This window comes from Falco naumanni, chromosome 2 (genome assembly GCF_017639655.2).
Source record: "Falco naumanni isolate bFalNau1 chromosome 2, bFalNau1.pat, whole genome shotgun sequence".
Lineage (NCBI taxonomy): Eukaryota > Metazoa > Chordata > Aves > Falconiformes > Falconidae > Falco > Falco naumanni.
Genome location: NC_054055.1, coordinates 71,745,762 through 71,765,954, shown reverse-complemented (window position 1 = coordinate 71,765,954; position 20,193 = coordinate 71,745,762). Strand labels below are relative to the sequence as shown.

General features: G+C 43.5%; 1 protein-coding gene and 1 long non-coding RNA gene across 5 annotated transcripts in view; one reads left to right on the top strand and one right to left on the bottom strand.

Annotated features, from left to right (window-relative positions):
• The window catches only part of VWA3B (von Willebrand factor A domain containing 3B), a 74,070-nt gene extending 70,805 nt beyond the window's left edge, over positions 1 to 3,265 (bottom strand). For 3 of the 4 annotated variants that reach the window (XM_040584798.1, XM_040584796.1, XM_040584797.1), the window contains exons 1-2: positions 2,675 to 2,767; positions 1,199 to 1,285 (exon numbers count right to left, since the gene is read on the bottom strand). In XM_040584798.1, the coding sequence (XP_040440732.1) occupies positions 1,199 to 1,238 (40 nt within the window). In that variant the 5' untranslated portion in view covers positions 1,239 to 1,285; positions 2,675 to 2,767. Of the gene's footprint in view, positions 1 to 1,198; positions 1,286 to 2,674; positions 2,768 to 3,154 lie in introns of those variants that run through there. The other variant, XM_040584795.1, reaches the window with a different exon arrangement.
• An 8,309-nt stretch (positions 3,266 to 11,574) lies between these two features.
• On the top strand, positions 11,575 to 18,824 carry LOC121083914. Its single transcript, XR_005826522.1, has 3 exons — positions 11,575 to 14,056; positions 16,789 to 17,014; positions 18,705 to 18,824. It is a non-coding gene; the product is annotated as an uncharacterized LOC121083914 (long non-coding RNA).
• Positions 18,825 to 20,193: the final 1,369 nt, after the last annotated feature.

Sequence of the window (20,193 nt, the reverse complement as noted above, 5' to 3'; positions counted from 1 at the left end):
TGAGAAGCACTATGCAATAAACAAAGATTTCTTAAAAAGTGTATGTTGGATTCCTAACATAAGCAACAGCAGTACCCACAGCAGATACAGACTTCATTGCAAGGCTGGTGAAACTCCCTCTCCTCATATTATTTACCTCAAGTGTAAATGATGGTTCTGGCAGTATTTCCTCCAGGCTGTGATGGATCATGTGCATGTGCAGGAAATCATAGACACTAAGGCCCTGTTTCATTTAAAGTTCTACAGAACAATGAACATACCTCAGCATCAATGTATGGTTGGCTGGGCTAGCTCCACTTGCAACTGGCAGCAGAGGCAGCCCAGAGCCTAGAGTGGCTGAGGCAGAAATGGAAGCAACAACAACAGTAATGTTTCTGTTCCTCAGCACAGAGGTTCTAGGACTTTGGTATTTCCTGTTTATTAACAAAATATTCTGCATGACCTAAGCTGGCTCTAGTTGATTAAATACCCTTGCTGTATCTAAGTTTACTTTCTGTGGACTTTTGAAATGGCTGTCCATTTTCCCCAGCATCAACATTATCTGGAGTATCCCAGTCGTCCATTGCCCATATACTGTAAGCTGACTGTAAATGTAGCAGATGTACTTCTACCTTTACTAAAACAGAACCTTCAGTCTAGTATGGAATGTGATCAGAACTCTCTGCTAAGATCAAATATTACAACAACTGACCTGGTTACAAAGTTTCATTAGATAGACTTCCTCAGTTAATGGTACAGAGACAAAATGAGACTCTATCTTCAGAAATCATCTTTCAGTGACAGTAGGCTTCTATATGGTGCAGACTGGCACCAGCTCTTTCACAGTCATCAGTCCTACAAGCAGGGCGCTGGGCTGGCATGCCTGTGGAGGTTGGCATTTTACCAGCCCTACTCCTGTACTCCATACAGAAGCAGCAGTGAAAGATGTTAACTCTAGAGAGGCGAAGGTTTGCAGCTGTTCGAGCTTTGTATATAGTCAAGGACTGTTTATAGTACTTGAACAGTCATTCCCCAGTTTCCTCCTCCAAAAATACAGAAAGGCTAGCACAGCACCCCATATACAGCACAGGTAAGAGTGCCACAGTTTCAGAATGGCTTGTACACAGCTAGCAGCATGCACATCACAATGCTGCAAACGACACTGGAGGTTATCCAGGAAAACACTGAATCTATGCAAAAATAGTCCTGAAATACTCACAGTCACTCCAGGCAAGTCTCTTACATGGGCTGCCAGTCATGATAGATCTCTTGATCAGCAGCTCCTCTTTGCTTTCTTCTTAAAAACCTGAGGAATTATTATTTTGAAATAATATAAAATATTGCCATATATTTGAAAAAATATAAAAAATTGCACAGGTCAGTATGAACTGGAGACCAGCTCCACAGGTCCAGTCAATAACAAACTGCAGAACATTGAGATCAAGATGATTTTCCTCAAGGAAATTAATATTATAAATGAGAAAGGACAGCTACTCCCCATGTCAAGAAAGCCTGAAGTCAGATTTAACAGGGAGCCCCATACTCAGAAATGAGAAAGCAGGAAACCGGTAACATGGTTTCCATTTCTTAATCACAAAAAAGAGCCAACGTGGAAGTTTCCACACAGATAACTAGAAAAATGAGTGTGGTGTTTTGGCCTGCTGTTAGCCAGTTGTATTATATTCTATTAGTGCTTTGCATTATACCTTACCATTGATATAATCCAATTTATGTCTAAACCTGGGAGTATTTGAAGAATATTTTGTGAAGAAATTCATAACTTTGCCTATAAGACTACAAGACGATTCACAAAAAATACACGTGTGTATACATGCATGTGTATGTGGTTTAAGGCCCAACTGTGAATAAGACACAACAAATGGATAGAAAACACAATGTCAAAACAAGGCAGCATAGATTGGCTGAGTGTATCACTTTAAGACATCATGTTTTGCCATGTACACGAGTCTTCTTTTAATAAATAAGATGAATGAACGAATGAGGGATATTTGTGAATCACCAGCAGGCCAGCTACTAGCTGTTGTCATCAAGCAGGTTTTCCAACGGGAAAAGCAAAAATGGGATAAAATAACCCAAAGATTTAGCCCCCTCCCTCTTTCCTCACTGCAGAACTGAACGTGGTATATATTCCTCTTATAAGCAGGTACATAATAACCTATCCAGTCTGTCATCCTTGTGCAGAAAGACATGAACAGTGTGAAAGGCAGGGGGGACTTCAACAAAACTGGACTCTGTTCTGTACCCTAACACCCCAGGCGTTGCACAGAAGATGCCCCTCAGCAGCACAACCCGCGACTAGCCTAGACTTGGTGTCAGCACAGTAGAAAGGAGCCCTTGCCACAGGGGAGCCATGACAGACAATGCCCATAGTGAACGGCCACAGTGGCACCAGACTTGTGCCATTTATCTCTCAGGCTGCAGAAATAGTGCCACAAATCTCTCATGTTAATAGCTGAGACACATTTCAAGCAGCAGCCTGTATCAGAGAACAAATCCCAGGTGCCATCTCATCTTCCAGATGCCCAGCAGTATGGGAACAAGTTTTTCCCTTGTGTTAACCTCCAGCACCACCCCCAGCGGCCTGAACAGCACCTGGATGTGAAATGCTGGCGCTGTATGAAAAGAAGCAGTTGAAAGGAGACGAAGCAACTTCCAACAGAAACAGCCAATTTACCTCGAGTCTTGGAAAGGTGAGTTCAAAACCGATGACAGCCGGGATAACCTTCAGCCCAGAGCCTGAATCAAAACAGGTTATTTTTGAAAGGTGAGTGAGAGTTCATCTGGGCACCTCTACTCTCCCACTCGGGCCAGTGCAAACAACCCGCTACAACCTTCACCCACCACACGCTTTGGGTGTTTAATAACAGATGTGGCAGTGTTTGCCGAGGCCACACGGGCCAGGTTGTCCCTCACACCCGGGAACGCCTCGGGAAAGCCCACGCACGCCCCGGCCCGAGAGGCCACCCCAGGCCACCTGAAGCGCCGCACCCCCGGTGACGGGTGCGGAGGGCCGCGGCGGGGCTGCCTGCTGCGGGACGGGGCACAGGCCGGCACGGCAAGACCACCGCGGGGCCCGGGGAAGAGGGGGAGCGCGGGGCAAGGCCCGACGGGCCACCGGGGCCACCCAGAGGTGAGGCGCGGCCGGGTCACTCACCGGCGCTGGCAAGCGGTAGCCGCGTTACGCCCTGGCGGCCATCCCCACAGCCGCCACCTGAGGTAACCGACCGCGTCCCCAGATACGCTGCGTGGAAACGGGCGGGGAAGGGAAGCCGAGGCCTCCCTGGGGTGAAGGGCTACAGGTCGGCGTCACATCCCGCCCCGAGCCCGCCCGCCAGCGCCGGGACCGCGCAGCCCGCTGCCCTGCGGGAGACCGGGCGGCCGCCGTGCTGGGGGCTGCGCCGCTGCCTCTGCCCTGCGCAGCGACTCGGGTGCGGAGCCGCCCCCGCCCCGCGGCGCCCCCTGCCGGCGCCGCCGCCCGCCCTCACCTGCCTCCGGCCGCCCCGCCCGCCCGCAGGCAGCCCGCAGCCCGCAGCCCGCCGGGTTGCCGCGGCGCGGCCTCACCCCGCCCCCCGCAGGGCCCGAGAAGGCGGCGCGGGCGGGCGGGCGAAGCGCGGGGCAGAGCTGCCCGAGGCCGGCACACGGGCGGGCCGCGGCGACGGGCTGCGCTCCCCTACGTTCGCGGGGGTCGCCGCCGCGGGGAAATGGCCGCGGGTACAGCCATGACCGCGGGGTACAGCCCCAACTGCGGGGTACAGCCCCGGCCGCGGGCACAGCCATGACCGTGGGGTGCAGCCCCGGCCGCGGGCACAGCCATGACCGTGGGGTAGAGACCCGGCCGCCGGGTACAGCCATGACCGCGGGGTACAGCCCCGGCTGCGGGGTACAGCCATGACCATAGGGTACAGCCTCGGCCATGGGCACCGCAGCAGCGGTGCATGCCTTCCCCTGGGAGCCAAAAATACACCGGCTTGGAGAGCCGCAGAAATCTACATACATTGGATTTCAAGTGCTCTTGTCTTGCTAATTCTTAATTCAGACCAAGCCGTTGATGTTGTTTATACTAAGAGCAGCCACGTGTCCTTTGTTTCAGAGGAACGGTACATGCTGCCAGGGAATTGCCACGCTCCTGGAGAAGCCTCACTAAAAATTCTTCTAGCATAACAGAATATACAAAACAATACTCATCATAAACCTAAACTTGGTATTAAAAATCTCCCGTTGATGTCAGATAGCTGGAGATGCTGGTTTGCATTTGCAGTATTTGAGCTGTAAATGTTTGTGAGCAGTTTCCAGCTGAGACACAGACAGTGCTGAGCTCCGCACTTCTCTGGTTCGCTTTGGTTTACTACACAATCGCAAAGTCATAAAAGATCGGTCGCTTTGCAGGATCGATGGATCAGTTTTATCTGCATATCTATGTATTATCAGGTGGAAACACGCACCCGCAGGCAGGGACGGGGCCGTCCCACAGCACATCGAAGTGTTGGCTGCAGCTCTCCGAGGTGGCTTGGCAAACAGCGATAAGAAAGAAAAGTTCCTTATAAGGCCTGCGGTTGGGATGGGAACGTGGCTTTCTGGAGCTTCAGCTTCTTATACGGTGGGAACCAAGGGTTTAAAGACTAGCCTAGGCATGGCAAGTCATTCGGGATTGCACAACTCTTCCCCTGAGGTATAGAAAAGGCATTTCTTTCTCAGACATGAAATAGCTTCCCATCATACCATTAAAAGTAGCAGGTACTGAATGTTCTCTGGATCCTTTCGGACACCATGACTGCCATAGCACAAGGTTCTTTAGAGACCCATATTTGGGGCGAGGGGGTGGCTTTTAAAATTTGTCCTGAAAGTGCAGGTCCAATGGATTTATACGTAGATGCCCCCAAATCAAACTAGTCAATCTCTTGATATGTTTTGCTGCTTCCAGCAACAGGATTTTTTTATCAAACACCCAAAATGCCTCATTCAGGTAGTTTTTTCTGCACTATACAGAACGAGCCCATCTATTCTCAGGCCTAAATGTCTGTAAATGTAGTAATTACAAGTTATATTAAAAAAATATTCTATGTGCTATAACTTAGTCTACTAGAAACCTTCACTGTAGGCTTGGCTATTCTAAACAAAAAGTGTTGCAAGGAAACGTTCCTTAGAATGCTTTGAACTGGGGGGCTTGTACAATCGCCTGACAAGCCCAGGAGCAAAGGCTGGCAAATGCAAAGCTACTTATGGCTCCCACAGGCTGCATGAGCAACTGGCTGTCGTCTCTCAGGTGAAGTTCTTAGGAAAATAAAATGCTCACTGCACATCAAATAAACATTGTTCCTTGTTTACGTGGAAGCTCTGCCTTGGCCACTGCCTGGCCTGCAACTCATGCGGAAAACGAGGAATATATTCTCCATATGCTGCCTGCTGAACGAGGCAAGGCTGAATAATGAAGGAGGTGAGGATCCAAGTAACTGGGAAGTGGGAAATCGCTCCTCGCACAGGGATGATAAAAATAAATCTTGAGCCATTCTGTCATCTGACCTTTAGGCTGAATGACGAAGAGATATTGATGGGCAGAAAGCATGTTATTATGTCATTCATTAGAGAATATATTGTAACACAGGCCTGAGATTGCATTAGTGAGCATGACTTTGTCCTGACTCTAGAATATTTCACATATTAATAAATATATTTGAACACCTTTTCTTATGACTAAAAATCAGCACTGTCAGCATTTCCTCTATATTGGTGCTTACAACATGAAATTGTTGGCTTGATTTTTATGATGAATCTTTTTCAACCAAAATAAAAGCATAATTGGTTCTTTTCCTGTCACCCATTTGAAAAACTCTTTAGCGTATTCTTTTTCAGATTATTAAAGCTACATTTGACATAAATTTGCAAAATTTCTTTATTCATGCAAAGCATTGTACATGGTGCTTCTAATTAACTGCAATTGTATGAAGAAAGTCTCTTACAGTGATACACGGAATCAGTAAGTAAGGATACTTACGGCACTGATGCTTATGGAGCTTCACCAGGAAGTTTAACTCTGTCACACATCCTGCCTCACAGTGTCATGCTTCCTGTTGACTCCCTCTCAAAGGGAGACAGGAATCAGTTGTAAGGGGCAAGGAAAAAAACAAAAGCAAGCTGGATTGAAGCTGAGTTAATGCTGTCCTTACCAGACACACTGTTTACAGTGATTATCTTTAAAAAAAATAAATGCATACACCTAAAACGCAGTTTATTAGCTCAAGCAGAATGCAAAAAGCATAAAAAGAAAGTCACATAAGTGCAATACTTTAAATACTTCTGCACACCCCAGAGGTAAGTGAGCTAGCTGAAGAAGAGCTGACCCTGCTGTCAGCAGTGGTATAGTGACATGAGTGTGGGATTCCACCTGTTCCTGCCTAGAAGGCAGGCAAACAAGGCAGGACAGAGCACTGGGCAGAAGAGCTGGATTTAGAGCCGGCTCAATCACATCTGTATGGCATTGCACTGTACATTTACCTAAATAAAAGTTTTTTAAGTTTCTAGATGTTCCTTAACATGTTCCTTCAGTTTTTTAAGATATTCCTCAAGTTCTGCATGTCAGAACTGTGCAGGCTGCAGCCTGTGACTGACTTATAGCTCACCTTAGTCTGTCTGATGGTGGGTGGAATCACCATCCCTGGAAGCATTTAAAAAATGCATAGATGTGGTGCTTAGAGGCATGGTTTAGTGGTGGACTTGGCAGTGCTAGTTTAACCACTGGGCTTGATATTAAAAGTCTCTTCCAACCTAAATAATTCTATGTGAGCTTAGAAAGAAGTAAACACACTTTTGGATGAGGACATTGTAGGGAGGTGGCATGAAAAGAAAAAACAGGCACCGCGTAGTGGGAGAGTGGAGGATGAAGGGAGGCATGGGAAAGGGCAGATGTGGATAAACTAAAACTTTAGGGGAAAAAGCTAGAGACAAGAAGGGACATAAGGGGTATGTGACTGATGTGTGATGGCAGGGAGAAGCACGAATTCAAGCTGTAGAAGTAGGACTAAAGAATTCAAGCTGTAGGAATAAAACTGTTAGCCACAGAATAATAACAGTAAGCTGAGCATCTCCTGTGAAGGTCTAGTGCCCATATTTACAAATCTTCTTTCAGGCCTTGAGGAAAGAGAGTCTTGTTTCCAACAGAAGTAAGCAACTGGTTGTCTTCAACAGCCCACCCATGTTTTGAAGTTGTGCCCGTCTTCTCTACATAGTCATCCTCTGCTGCTTCCCGAATCTGGACCACATGCAGTCTTTCAAGGGTGGTTGCTGAAGATGCATGTACCATTCTATGTGGCTTGGATTTTTATTCTCTTCTTTTTACTTTTCTTTAGATCTAAACTTAACTAGAAGTGTTTCCAAACTGACAGGAGTAAACAGAAACTTCTCCATTACTGCAAATTTCTGTCTTCCAGCTACCACATGTAGCATGACCAGGTACTAACGAAGGTGAGCTTGTCACTCAAGAAGCAATGCTACTTGGAACAGTGCATAACAGATCAAACAGAATTTAAAATAAAAAATTAAGAAACAAGATAGCGGTGCTCCATGATCTTTGTATTTGAGACAGGCACTGCACATCAAGGTTTGCCACTCTGTGGCACCCACATGGTATTTGTGTCTTCTGGAACAGAAGATGAAAGATACAAATGCTGCTGAGTCCTCACTGCCCTGGGGTGATATTGCATTACCTATACCTCATGAATTTCTTTCCAGGTAGCCTGCTTGCACAAGCACAAAAGCATGCTAGCAGGCACCTTGCCCGTGCTGGAGAGACAATACTGAAAGGAGGGGCGTGAGGTATGAGCTGCACGGCAGTGCTTCCAGTCCTCCTCAGCAAATAAGGGAGAGGCTCTCACAGCTCTGGTTCTTGAACTTGCCCCCAAGTTCATTGTCAGTGATATGCTTCTTCCCCTTTATGAAAGTCACTCTTGTTTACAGCTTGTCCTTGAACTGAGGGGTTCTTTTTAAGGGGAGTGGAAAGAAGGGAACTGGTTTCTTATTCCGGTGAGGAGTAGTGTCATTGGCTGTGGTGTCTCTCTCCATCATTTTCCCATCTCTGTCTTTCCATCACAGGATGATTCTAGCTAACATGAGTAGAAAGTCCCTGCCTGCTTCCACTAACATCTGTCTGCTAATATCCTTCAGGCTGTGAACGCCCAGGACAGGGCTTGTCCACCCCAGAGGATCTGCAAAGTGCTTTGAACATCATAGGCACTGGTAGTCTAGAAATAGTTTGGTGAGAAATGAAGAAGGCCAGAACAGGTAAAGACACTGGGAAGCATATAAAGCAAAAGTGAGAAAGCAAGTGTGGGAGTTGTTCCCAGTGCTGGTACAACAGGCAAATGAAGTAGGCTAAGCTAGTTATTAATAATTCTAGTTCAGAAAACAGAAGTTCTTAAATGTGGGAACAGTGAGGACCTGTAACAGACTTAAAGCTAGAGTATTGGTGGGACATAAACAGCTTAAAAGATAAAGATTGGTATACAAGGGACCAAAGTCACCAGGAATGTCTTGCCTATTCATCTATTCTTAGAAGCAGGAATGCAGAAATGCTAAATGCAAGATATAAAATGAAAGAGGAGAGAGAGGAGGAATGAATGAGTAGATTAATTTGCACTGGAGGGAAAACTTTCAATGAAGTATTTGAAATAAGAGCAAGTAAAGCATTTATTAAAATTTGCTTAGGTTTCAAACACTCATTTTACACCATTACAAAAACACTGAATATGGAGAAACATTTGGGCAACAGCTCATATGCACATAGTGACAGAAATTTACACTGAAAATGCTTCAATTGATTGGGTGCCAGAAGAGTTAAAAAATCTATCAAATGTTCTGCAGAAACATTTAAAGCTAGTAAATAACTTAGCAAGCTGAATACACTAGGATAAGCCAAAGCTAAAAGTTCATTCTTTCAAGGCAAGATGGAGAATGAATAGTTTCCTCCAGTAAGGGAAGGTTCAGCTTATCATAAGCACTAGGGAGCAACAGTGATAAGTCATGCAGTGGTTTGTGCAAACCAACAGATTCAGAAATGACAATTGTGCAAATGAAGCGATTGTCATCAAAACCACCAAAATCTTTCTGGCAGCATCTGCTGTGAGAGGGTAGAGAGAGGTCACGTATGACAAAGTCATCAAGATACATCAGAGTCCCTGGGATTCCAGCCAGGGTGAAGGCAATTTTTTGATAGCATCTAGAGGCTGAATCCAACTCAAAGGACATTCATTTATAATGCAAACATCCTTTATGAAAGTCAGGTTGGTTTATTTATAAATACCTAGAGCCATACTGCATCCACAGTAATCTAGCTGTGCTGTGAACCTACCATTCATATTCAAATCAAACCATCAATGCATGCACAAGGAATTCTGTCATTGCATTTTATTTTTTTAAAGACTTGCCAGGATGTTACATGTACTTCTGTCATATTGTCTGCCTTCTATAGAGAAATATACATTCACTAGAAATCCTTGTTACAGTGACTAAGCCTATGAGAGCAAGGAATGTCGGGAAGCCAGAAAAAAGACCACTAATTGCTAACAACAATTATTTTTTCAAGTCGTCCATATTGTATAGCAGATAACAGAGAAACTTCACTGCAACAGCAAAGTGGGTATGTTAAGATTTCTAACAAAGCCGAGACAAGAGATATTCTAATATTATTGTATTACTGCCATAACTATAGCAAGGGTGGGGTAAGAGAGGCACCAACAGAAGAAAATAAGTCCAAGTCCCCAAAATGATGGCTGCTGCAGGTGGAGGCAGTGTGAGGGTTAGCAGGAGGTAGCTACAAATGAAAACAAGCACAGCAGGAGACAGAGGAACAGGAGCTGCCCCAAAATATCCTGCTACCATTCTGCAAGGTATATAGTATTACACAACAATAAATTCAGTGCTTTAATGTACAAATGAAAAGCCTACATCAGTAAGCTGCTCCAGTATAGACCAGGCCGGGTATTTTACTGTGGACAACTGTGAAAGCAGCTTTTTCCATTTAGGTAAAGTTGATCTGGACTCATCTGCCCTTCAACCATTAAACATACAGCAAAGGGTAGTAGTGTATCAGCTTGAAAAAATATTTAAGCTAAATAATATTACTTTCATGTAGAGTATAGTATCATGGTGTTATCAAAAGGCATAACTGGAGATGAGGATTGCAGGTGGTATGCTGCTTGTCACTCAGGCCCACAGAAAGGGATTTGCCTCATATGACTTCAGTCATCTGTGAAATGGGTGATTAATCTAAGTCAGTCACCCGCCCTCCTTGATGAGCCAGTGGAGAGAGATGCGTAGCCATCTCCCCATACCCACGTATGCTCTGGCTGCCCAGGCTCAGCATGCCAGCTTGCACCTCTGCCAAGTAGGAAACTTTCATGGTCTCTCCAACTTCAGAAATGATGTGAGTGATGGGCAGGTGTGGTCCCACCAGTGGGCTCCAACCTGCGCGAGTGGCTGAGACAGACACAATTTCACGTGTCTCAGTGAGAGAGAAGCCTGCTTTCGGATACAGCGGCCTGTGCTCCAGAAGCAGAGAGCTCGCCGTTTGCTGCATTCCCACCATTCACATCTGCACCAACCCTCCATAAGGCAGTAGGGGAGATAGGACCGAGATGGTGGGTGAAGGCCCCACAGCTCTGCCAGACCCGAGCTGCTGGGGGTTATGTGCCAAAAGGAGAGGTCTCAAAGCTGACCCCTAAATCTTAAGCTGAGAATGCAAGACTGGCTGTTAAAAGGGATAAAATAGATTTGTTTCCACTTGTAAATGCAGCATCAGTCCAACAACAATCACTGAGAGGTGGTAAATATTGATTCTGAAAGCAACATTTACACACAGGCACTGTGTTTATACCAAGACCTCTGTTTAGAACAATAAATTAGTTACTCTGCGTTCATGTGTGCTAAGGATTATTTGGCCAAAAGAAATATATCATAGGTGGCAATTCTTTACCTAGCAAGCATTTTGTATAGAAAAAATATCTAGTGTATAATTTGCAAAGTGTAGAAGAATATTTAAGGATTGGCTTTCCCTTCCTTGGCAGATACACAGTCTTTTCACATTATATAAGTTACATCAGGTTCTATAAGAGACATTAAACCTTAATTAATGCTATATTTTAAAACATTTTACTCCCTTTTAACAATATAAAATAGAATCATAGAATCATTTAGGGTGGAATAGACCTTTAAAATCATCAGGCCCAACCATTAACCCAGGACTGCAGAGTCCATCATTAAACCATGTCCCTAAGCACCACATCTATGTGTTTTTTAAACATCTCCAGGGATGGCGATTCCACCACTTTCCCTGGGCAGCCTGTTCCAATGCTTGACCACCCTTTCAGTGAACAAATTTGTCCCAATATCCAATCTAAACCTCCCCTGGCACAACTTGAGGCTGTTTCCTCTTGTCCTGTCACTTGTTACCTGGGAGAAGAGACCGACCCCCACCTGCCCACAGCCTCCTCTCAGGCAGCTGTAGGGAGCGATAAGGTCCCCCTGAGCCTCCTTTGCTCCAGGCTAAACACCCCCAGTTCCCTCAGCTGCTCCTTGCAGGACATGTGCTCCAGACCCTTCACCAGCTCCGTTGCCCTTCTCTGGACACGCTCCAGCACTTCTACATCCCTCTTGAAGTAGATTTGGTGCTGATGAAAGCCTGCACAACATTTTGATAATGCAGGAGAAGAAATGTGTTAAAGAATAAAGAAATGTTTTTCACCTTTTAGTTTTCATATATTTCCGTATTACATTTGTGATGGACATGTTGCTTAGAATACTTTTAGGCAGAACTTTGTGTTTAAATAACTTCAGCTCTCTCCCCACTTCAAAGCATTTAAAAATATCTTTCAACCACTGAGCTCATTCAGTAACCTCAGTGTGTTTTAATTATTCTTCCAATAATTAAATTGCGCAATTAAGATAATAATTCTCAAGTCTGAGTAACTCTTTACAGCATACTTTAACAAATACTTTATAGAGTTATGAAATAATTCATAGATAACAACTTTCATGAAGTACTTGCTGACATTTTAATGCCAGCTTGTCACTACAGACAGGACATGCCTCTCAGCGCAATTGGGACACTGCCCAGGTGATTTATAATTGGGCCCTCGTTCCTCCTGCTGGGATTGTCATATGATGTCCATGAAAAGGACAGTGACACACATCATTCTACAGTAACTGCCACAGAAGCTGCATTGAGTGACATCTGCACCTATAGCCCTCCAGGTGAGGATTTTGAGTGCATGTGGGCTTAGAACAGGGAAAGAGCCAGAGAACTGATGGTGTAGGGGATGTTTCGTATCATCAGGGAAGTGCATTTAGTAAGGGCCTTGAAAGGCAACTAATACCATTAAGGAAAAAAAAAAGAAAATTAATTATTAGGTACCGATCGTGGAACCTGCTGACTAGGCTGTTTGTTTTAATCAGTGCCTTTTGTTTCCTTCCACCCTGACTGCTAGATTCATCCTGCAGAGCAGAGGCCAGGATGCCAGCTCATGGCTGTCTCGCTGCATGGCTGGCAGGAGGTGCTGATACCGAGCTGAAACCAGCTTGCACCCTGCTTTTGGAAACCAGATGCATGGATGTAATTATGCTAATCAGTGGAGTTATGCCCCTCCCACTTTTCCCATCACTTGCAGCTGCAGTTCTTTTATTGTAATTGAAGTAGTATTATGTCACACTGGTTTTAATTTTCCATAATACCCCCCACAGTTGGTGTGTGTCTTCATAACTCAGGGCCCATTTTATAGATGACTCACGTAATGGTCAAAGTTATTAATTTATTACAAGACTGCCTCCAATCCCAATTTTTAAAGTGTTCCTGCATTGCTCACAGACTTAAAATCTGGAGCCACTCGCATTACTTACTAGTCAAGAAAAATAATTGGAAGCGGTAGTGTAACTATTGTTTTATAGAGCCCCGGGCCATGGCATTGCATGCTGGAGAGTCAGTGGCGCCTCTTGTCCCATCTGGGTGGCTCAGGGCTTCCAGCCTTCGTCTGGGCCAGGAAGCACCTTTCCTCATGAGCAGTCCCACAGGCTGCGATGGGGTGACTCGGAGGTACGCCTCCGTGCCACATGAGTCAGGACACCAGAATGTGCCCCTTCGGTACTAATTAAAGCCCGCTTCACACACAGGAATATACTTCCAATTACCATAGTAGCCCTGGAATGCATTGTGGGATGTGGAGAAGAGCAGAAGCTATTGCAGAAAAAAAAGTAATTGGAGCGTTTAAATGACAAGGCCCTCGTGATTAGCCTGTGTCATATGAATTATCCCACAATAACCCAGCTCCAGGTTCCAAAATGGATGCTCATATGAAGGTTTTTCCAGGACTTCCAAGAACCGGGCTTCTCAGCCGTCAAAAAATCTGAGGAGATCAGGCTTTTTTTGTTTCCTTGCTCCTGAGCTTCCCATATCACTGCATGGTAAAGAGCCAGAGTTATTGCCTGTTCAAAGATCTTGAGGAAGAATTTGTAAAGGACAAATAAATATGTCATTGAGAATGCTGTCCTGGAAACAAATCCAGAAATCTCCTTCCATGGGAAATCTCAAAGTTTAGGTTTTTGTTTTGGAATGACTGCCTATTTTGGAATTTCACTTGGAATAGAGATTCCAAGAGTCTGCCAATTCAAGTCTCAGTCCTGATTCTGTTGTTGCTCATCTGTAACATTAATAACTTCACATCCTGTTTATTAATTTATAGAATTTTATCATCAATTTATCATTACCCTTCCTCATCCTTCCTCAAGTACTATCCAAAGCACTCTTCAGGAGAGAAATAAGGAGGAGACAGTCTATCTGAAAGACTGCGCTGAAGCTCCGAGTGTTTATTTTTCTACAGAGAGCTAGTTATTTTGCTTTTTATCCTACTTTGCTTAGGAAAATACTGTAACAAGTCCTCCCACCATTTTGCACCTCAAAGCTGTGAATCCTAATACCATAGATCTACTTCAACAAGAAAGCCTGTGCCATCAGGTGGTCCCCAGTGTGCCCAGGACACGTGCAAGCAATAATCACATCAGACTCTATTTTCTGCAGGTAGCTAACTACACTGACTTCAGATGCACTTAAATTCTGTTTGTCTTGCAGTGATTTTGCTATGATTACTTATATAAAGCTGTGATTGCACACGGTGTCCACAGTCTGGTCTGTGCCAGCAAAACAAAGGGTCTCAACCCCAAAGAACATTTTGAGTTTAGCCATAAAAGCGAGCACAAAAAAGTTTAATGTGTAGCCGACTAGCAAAAGGGTGTTGACACTTACAGTTCATATTCTTTTTGCTAAATTGTTTACTTTCACAAGTATTTAAACAAGCACATGGTGACAGGTACACAACAACTATTGAGTAGCTTTGTGTTTCTGATACTGTCATCATGTAAAAACGATGAATATAGAAAATGCTGTTCCCTCCAACAGCAAACAAGGAGCATTTTGAGTAAGCTCCTACAGAAAGCCCTGCTCTCCCTCTTTCGGCTTCTTGGTAAAGAGTCCTCCCAGAGACTCCATCAGCCTTCCTCTTCCAAGTCTTCTCAGAGCAGACTCGAAGAAACAGAACAAATCTCACTGCTGTAGCAGCCCCCGTTCCACTTTTGGACCCAAAGTATAAACAAGCAGCACCAGAATGTCGTCAGAAAGTATCTGGGTTTGAAAAATATTATCGTCATCCTGGAAACCAGAAGCTAGGATGGCCCAGCGTTGAGCCTTGGTAAAACACATTGAACTGAGAGGTCACAACTGATGGGCTGAATGAGACCAGCCCACGAGCCCAGAGCAAGACAGAAGCACGTTTTGCCCCATCTGCAGCCCACCTACTTGAATGGATCTAGAAAGAAAAAAACAGATATATCTTGTACTGCTCCAACAGAGTCTTCTCTTTTAGTTATTTTGACACTACATTTGCTTTGCTTTACCTTGTCCTGTGATTTCTATCACACTGAAGAAATTCATACTTGGAATAAACGACTGTATCACTGGGACTTTTTGGAAAAGGAAAGGATTGGGGCAGCCAGCAGAGGAGGTCTAATGTTTTTGGCAGACAGAAAAATGCAGGAGTTAGCACAGCTTATTAACATCTTCAGGTACTTCACTATTCATATTCAGGAAAGGGCAGGCTTTATTTCTTCCTCCCTGTTTTTGCTTGTTATTCAGTAAAACATTCTTGTAATTAACAAAGGAGGTCCTCAGCATATGCTTGACTAAGCGTACACATAAATCCCTTCATCTCATATGTAAAAACTTTCGAAACAGACAAGGACTTTTCTTACACAGGTCTGTGAGAGGAAGGAAAAGTCACTGTAGTTCTGTACATGAAATGTAGTTTGTCTGAAAATACAACCTGGAGTACTGATAAGTTGCTGTCCTCAAAAGGAGCTCAAATTTTCTCCACTGTGTTTTTCACACTCTGTTCCTTTTAGAGTCAAATCCCAGTGTCTTCTCTACACTACTGAAGTGTAAATGTTTAACTTGGCAGTATATATGAGTGATAAACAATCAGCTTTGTAATTTAGTTGGTAATAAAAGATGACAATTGAGCCTTTCACTTTTGCTAATTTACCTTTGGGGGGGTGGTCAACTGCTAAGTGCGAGCATTCATTCTAGGTATGCAAAAAGAATCCAAATCTTTACTGAAAGAGAGTGTGTTATTTTTCTGGTTGAAGATTAACTCAGTCATAAGCTCTTTTTTCCCCTGAGAGTAATAGCTTTCAGATTTTTGAAGAAGTGCAAAATAAAGCTCAGCAGCTATTCTTCTGTATGAACACCTGCTTTACTTTTCCTGAAGCTAAAGATTATTTTGTGCTGTAATAAGTATTCTTTGTCATGATAGCTGTATGTATATAGCATTTAGATAATTTTGATTGTCATTTTGATTTGATTACTTAAAATTTGAGTTGTCTTTTTCATTGCATGCTTTCCTTTCTCACAGATATGTTTGGTAAATATATAAACATGCTGTAGTTAAACTGAAAAGCAGGCTATTGCTTCATAATTCTGCACATATAAAAATAACATGCATGGCCTGCTGTATGGCTTGGCTGGTGCTTACATTCAGAAAAAGGCAGTACACAGAGAAACACGTGATGTACATGCAGATACAACGCAGACATTACTTTTCAGCTTGTTAGGAAGGAAAGGAATGAGCATCAGGACATTTCTATGCAGATCACCCAATCCCTCTGTGTTTCTCTGTCCCTCTCACTAACGTGGAATGAAACACACATTCATCTCAGGCTGATGTCACATTTACTCTCCAGTTAATATGTGCAAAGCACAATAAAATAGAATATGCTAGAGTAGGAAACTGTAGAATATTCTTATTTATTCATTGCCACATCTGTGGCAGCTTTTTTGAAAACTATTTATCGAATTATGCCTTTATAATTAAATAGTTATTATATTACAATGGTATAGACCTGCATGCTTTGTTTTGTTATATTTTTGTAGAAATGTGAAAAGATTATGTCTTTTATTATTATTATTTTCTTCTCCATTGGTGTTAATGTTAATGGTTCTCTTATGCTATTGCTCTCTCTCATCTCCACGTACTCAGTAAAACTAATGTATAAATGCACAGCTCTGGAAATTAATACTGATAACTAAGACCCCATAAAAGTACTTCTCAGGCAAGACTGTAAGGAGCACAGTAATAGGTTAATTTAGTGAACTCCTGAGGAATTTCCCAGATACTATTATTAAGATGCTATTATATTTTTAAGCTAGCTAAAATTCACTTGTGTGCTTTTACTGCTGTTGTTTTTTATTTTTTTTATGAGACACTTAATCTATCAGACCTATAGAAGCGAGAAACGAAAGCTTTAGAAGATTAACATCTGAGAATGAACAACCTAACTATTACAGAAACACAACACATATTATCTGTTCCTGAAAACCTGCCCAGTTGACCAGTCTGCTGAAAAACATGTGAAAATGTAAGAGGGAGTGACTGTCAGCATCCCCAGGACACAGAATAACAGCAATAATATAAGAGTCTGCTTTGAGGTAAGGCATTGTGTTTGGAAGATGATTCCTGGTTTAACTTTGAGAGTAGAGACTGGGTGTAGAGCCTATTGTTATGAACAGTTCTCTCCTTTTTATCCTTTACAGAGAATGTTCTCTATCACCGCCAGTTTCATAAATGGAGGGCTGATAGGAATGGCTGGAGAAAATGGCCAAGATGTAGTGATTTAACAGATTTTATATAAAAAATAGCATGGCGCTTAAGATCTCTAGCTTTTGGCAGTTAGTAAAAGTGCAAGGTGATTATAACTCTGTTACAGCAGAGGTCTTCCCTTCTCAGTACTCCCAGGTTACCATTCAGCACTTTCACATACCTGCAGCACTGCACAAATTACCATCCTTCACTAGGAAATCCCTTTCATTTGCATCAAATTAGGTCATTGCCCAGTTGCTTTTCCCACAAGCACAGGAAAATGCATAGGTGCTTAGAAAAAGAGAGAAAGGACGCTTCTCATTTCCCAAAGAAGCAGAGGCGGGCAAATAAAACATCTGAGAAATGACACTAAGTGTAAAACAATCCTGCTCTTCAACTTTTATCATGTTTTTTTTATTCCCACTGATCTGCACTGCTGTTCAAATGATAATCCTGCTCAATATCACCATAGAACCAATGGAAGACAACAAAACAGACACAGCTGCATAGTGAAAATGACAGGCAGAGCAAATTAAACATAATTAAAGCACAGCGTAGCCTCACAAAGGTGGCTTTGTACATTAATACTGGCAGAAGAGTGGCTACGGCAGAGGCTGCTTGCAGCCCTCAGCCACCAGCCTGCACCAGCTGACTCCACCACCCAAAGGAGCCCTGGATCTCAAGGTGGTGTCGGAGGCAGGAACATAGGGCTCCCAAATCATATCTAGCTCCTAATCTTGCCAGAGGGCTTTACAAACATGAAGCTAACCTCTTGGCAGCGTGGGAAGGTAGCGTGGGAAGGTAGGTGTTACCTCCTTCTGCTCAAAGTCAAATGACTTGTGTAGCCACACGTGGAGTCACCAGGGAGAGAATACAGAAAGAGCTGATTTTTTTGCATTATCCTAATTGCTTTCTGTTGAAACCATCCCTAACTGCAGACCACATTTCTTTCCTCAAAAATTGAATGGCAAAATTTGCCCTGAATGCTGTGAATGCCAGACAGTGCCTTAAATGCAGCCCCTTTGGTCCAACACTGAGGAACATCTAGGATTTAAGGATGATTTTATTGCCAGTCAGGGCCTGTTGCCTGCTATGGCTTCAACTAGGCTTTCCATCTTAGATTGTAAAACTGTATTCACGTGACTATCCAAAACTGGCGGTGGCACAAGCTAGTTTTACAAATCAGAAAAAAACTATTTTCCAGCTGTATTTGCCAAGCAGTGAAGAAAGTCCACCAGCTACGAAATGGCTACTTATGTAACGAGCCTCAGTTAACTGGGGCTGGGTGGACATATTATTATTTTTAAATATTTAATTCATGTTTATAAGAACCTCCCACAGGTTCTTAATGCTCCGTGTTGCACTTGAGTCGCCCTTTGTAGATCAGACTCTGAGAGATCAAGCCTTGTACTTGTTTTGGAGAGGGGAAGACGCTGAAATGTAAAAAAACCTGTATCACAATTTCTTACACTTTTAATGTAGCTCCTGTTTTACAAGTGTTTTCCTTGAGCTGTTAAACAGCAGCTGGTTTTTTCACAGGTACCACAGCAGAAAAGGGACTTGTAAATGGATTACAGGAAGATGACATGAACTCAGGGGGCTGCTTCTGTGCAGAAGAGGATGCCACAGAGGAACATGTCATGGAGAGAAAGAAGAGAATAAGATATCATCACAGATATCACAGATAAAAGGCCTGCAAGAAATGTAACCTATTGGCATTAAATCTTAATCTTCCTGACAGGTGTTTCCCTAATAAGACATGAAGATTTGTTGATTTCCAGTTCAGTTTAAAGTTGGCGAGGTCTTCTTAACACAAAATGTAGAACTTGCTTGAATGAATACATTCCCTAGCCCAGTACCTGTAGCTGAAGCAGCAAATATCTCCTAGAAAAGTCTTTCATTTGGATTTTGAAGTTACTTGTGAAGGAGAAGCAATCTTTGGCAAGTTGTCCAGGGGTTATTTTCCTTCCCACTTAAGACAGTTTAAAAGATCTATCAGGACAACTCTGGGAAGCTTGTGTTATCCTTTAAAGTTGTTCTCACACTGTGTCCTCCTTCTGGCTTGTTACTTAAATGGCATTTTCATAAACATTGCATTTCTCTTTGCGTATTCTCAGCCTGTAAAGGCCTGAGCTGAGTAAACTATGCAACTGTCACAAATGACAGGACTGCAGCTGAAGACAGCAGCAATAACATCAGGCTCTGCACACAAAGTCCTATTTTAAATTTTTTGCTTTGTTGAGAAGGGAGGGGGTTCCTATGGCCATAATGAAGTGGTGGCTGGCTGCATGCTACAAATCATTTCTCAAGCAAATTTTACCCAAGGTTGTGCTTAAGGTTTTCTTACAGCCTTGCATGGAAGAAGTCAAGTCAGCCACACAGGGACAATAGCTCATTAAAAAATTTATACATATATATACATATAGATAGATAGATATGATATGATATGTCATCTTTATGACCAAAAGGATAAAAAACCCCTTTCTCCAGAGAAACAGGCATATGAAAATAATATACTGAGATTTGTACAACAGAGCTCTAACCCATCTGTCCTGGTTTCAGCTGGATGGAGTTAATTATATTCTTAGGAGCTAGTGTGGAGCTGTGTTTTGGCTTTGATGTGAGACTTCTCAGCTCCTCAGGCCCTGTTAGTGAGAGGGCTGGAGGGGCACAAGGAATTGGGAGCCAATTTTGCTCTCCTGCAGCTGGGGAGCAGGCTTAGAGCTGAGGTTCTTGGCACCTGCTGCACAGAAACCCCCGAGCCCGGCCCTGTGCACACCTATAGTGCACACCTATAGCGCACACCTATAGCTAGCTACTAGCTATGGGAGGTTCCCAGCCTCCACAGGCACACAGCCAGGGCAGCTGACCCGAACTAGCCAAAGAGGTGTTCCGTACCATGGGAGGCCATACCTGGTATGGATACCTGGGGGGCTGGCTGGGGCAGACAGATCGTTTCTGGGAGGATTAGCTGGGCACCGTTCATTGTTATTCTTCTACTTTCATTTTTATTCTGTTTCAATTATTA